The following is a 2,281-nucleotide window of genomic DNA, read 5'->3' on the forward strand; positions in this document are numbered from 1 at the left end:
ATATTCTCTTTCGAGTCGATATCGTGCCTGTGAAAAAGCTCAAGATAATAAACAAATGAATGATATAAATATCTTTCTCATACGCAATCCGTGCATATTTTGATAAAGATATGAATCAGCTTTTTTCAAAAAGTAATTTTTTGTGTGTAAAGTTTTTCCTTTATAGTTTTAGAAAATTCCATATTTCAGAAAAAAGATAAGCTATTACTAAGAAGCTAATTCAAATTCTAAACCGATAATAATCAGAGGTCTATAATTCAAAGTAATTTTCTCAACAGCTTAATGGACATAATGATTCTTATCCGTTTCTAGACAGTACTATTATGCTTCTTAGAAAAAATTACCCAAGAATATATCCGTAGTTTATTGTAAATATAGATACAGATTTTTGTTTCAATTTAATAACGTTGCTGCAAAAACGACCCTTGAGATTTCGAAAGGTTTTAAGGGCTATATTTAAAAATATTATACATAGATTTCAAAGAATTGTATAATATTAAAAAAATACAAATATTTAGCGGATGTTAAGAGTTTTCATAGAAAATTCCAAGCAATTAAGAAATTTCAGGAATGTCATATTAGCAAAATTCTTACAAGATTTGCATAGAATGGGATTACTAGATTTCACGAGTTTCAACCTCTAGCAATAAACAAAAAATTCTATTTTTCAAATTTACCAAGTAAATTATTTAAAAGTTATGTTTTAATTTTTAGATCAAAGCCAAGAGCCCAGAAATCGAAAAACTATGGGAAGAAGTTAAGACCAGGTTGACCAAAGTTGCCGATGACATCAACAACCAGATTCCTAACGCTAAAGAACAAGCTGCCACTCTTCAAGCTAAATTACAAGATGGCATCAAAGTCGTAGTTGAGGAATCTCAAAAGGCCAGCAAAGCTTTCAATGAGAACTCCGGCAAAGTTCAAGAGGACATTGCTAAATTCACCAAGCAAGCTGTCGACCTCGCTGTTCAGACGACACAAAGTCTCAGTGACCAACTTAAGAAGGCAGCAGATGCACCAAAATAATAAAATAAAATAATTCAAAGTAATTAACAACCTCGAAAATATACCATCATGAGAGTACTAGATTTAAGAGATTTATTGTAAACTCAATGCTATAAGACACGGCTATTTAACATGTACAATGTTAAATTAAAAGTTATAATAGCTTCTCAAAAAAATATCACCGCTTATACCTGCACTTCATGAAGCTAAAGTTGAATACCAACTCAACAACATTTGTTTTAAAACAGAAAAAATAAAAGATATTCTTGTTACTTAAGTGGTGAATTTTATTTTATTCGATAAGACTTTAATTTTAATTTGTTAGAATTTTCATTATTTTATTACTAAAAGAAGTTAGAAAGACTTTGTTTAAAAATAATATATTCTCTAATATAACTAAACAAGAAAAAAATGTTGTATTCTTTCCGAGATTTCCAAAAACTTAAAAGTTTTGTTTTCAATAATTTTGGAATAATCATTTCTTTACTGAGTACATTTCTAATAGAACCTAAATTTTGTTTTAGAAATCTAAAATTTAAATGCCAATTACTTTTAAATCAAGATGACTAAAAAATCTTTACACTTAAATAATTTTATACCACTTGACAAATATACATTTTTAAAGTTAAGCATTTTCTTACTTATTGAATATTTTTTAGATAATTAGGACATCTACCTAGTTTAAATCAAATCTGTATTTAGGGTGGAAAATTGGATAATTTCAATTGTTTTGTTGCAAGAAGTTATATTAAGTGCTCGGGCTAGAATCAAAAAGAAGCCAACTCAAAAACTATTAAAATTAGCTACTTTTACATTCTCATCCATGAGTGTGTAATGTAATCGTCCAAATTTTCTATCTCTGTTTTTTAACGGATTTTACGTTTCGGTACTTACATGTCTGTATGTATGGTTAGCTCAATGTTGCAGCCACGATAACTTTTGAAGGATTAGTTCAATCAAGTGAGCCTTTGATACACTTCTTAAGGTGCTCAAAATGAAGGTTTTTGTTCAATTTTCTGGTAAATGGAAAAAAGACTTGCAAATTATTCTGATAATATTTTAAAATTCGTTTAAGTTTCAAAAAGTTATTTGCTTTTCAACTTTTTGAATATTTTCAAAAAAAAAGGATAAAAAAAAATTTAATGGGTTAAGAAATTTCAATCCAAATGTCTACTATTACACCATTAAGCCATTTCCCTTTCGGGGTAGGCGTAACTCACTCGGCAGGGGAAAGGAGTAGTGTGTGGATGGGATAGAGATTTTTCAGATTGATCCA

General features: G+C 28.8%; 1 protein-coding gene across 1 annotated transcript in view; it reads left to right on the forward strand.

Moving 5' to 3' along the window:
- The window catches only part of LOC117169809, a 37,199-nt gene extending 35,922 nt beyond the window's left edge, over positions 1-1,277 (forward strand). The window contains exon 3 of the mRNA XM_033356316.1: positions 715-1,277. Within this exon, the coding sequence (XP_033212207.1) occupies positions 715-1,026 (312 nt within the window). The 3' untranslated portion in view covers positions 1,027-1,277. The remainder of the gene's footprint in view (positions 1-714) is intronic.
- Positions 1,278-2,281: the final 1,004 nt, after the last annotated feature.

The sequence above is a fragment of the Belonocnema kinseyi genome, chromosome 3 (assembly GCF_010883055.1).
Source record: "Belonocnema kinseyi isolate 2016_QV_RU_SX_M_011 chromosome 3, B_treatae_v1, whole genome shotgun sequence".
Lineage (NCBI taxonomy): Eukaryota > Metazoa > Arthropoda > Insecta > Hymenoptera > Cynipidae > Belonocnema > Belonocnema kinseyi.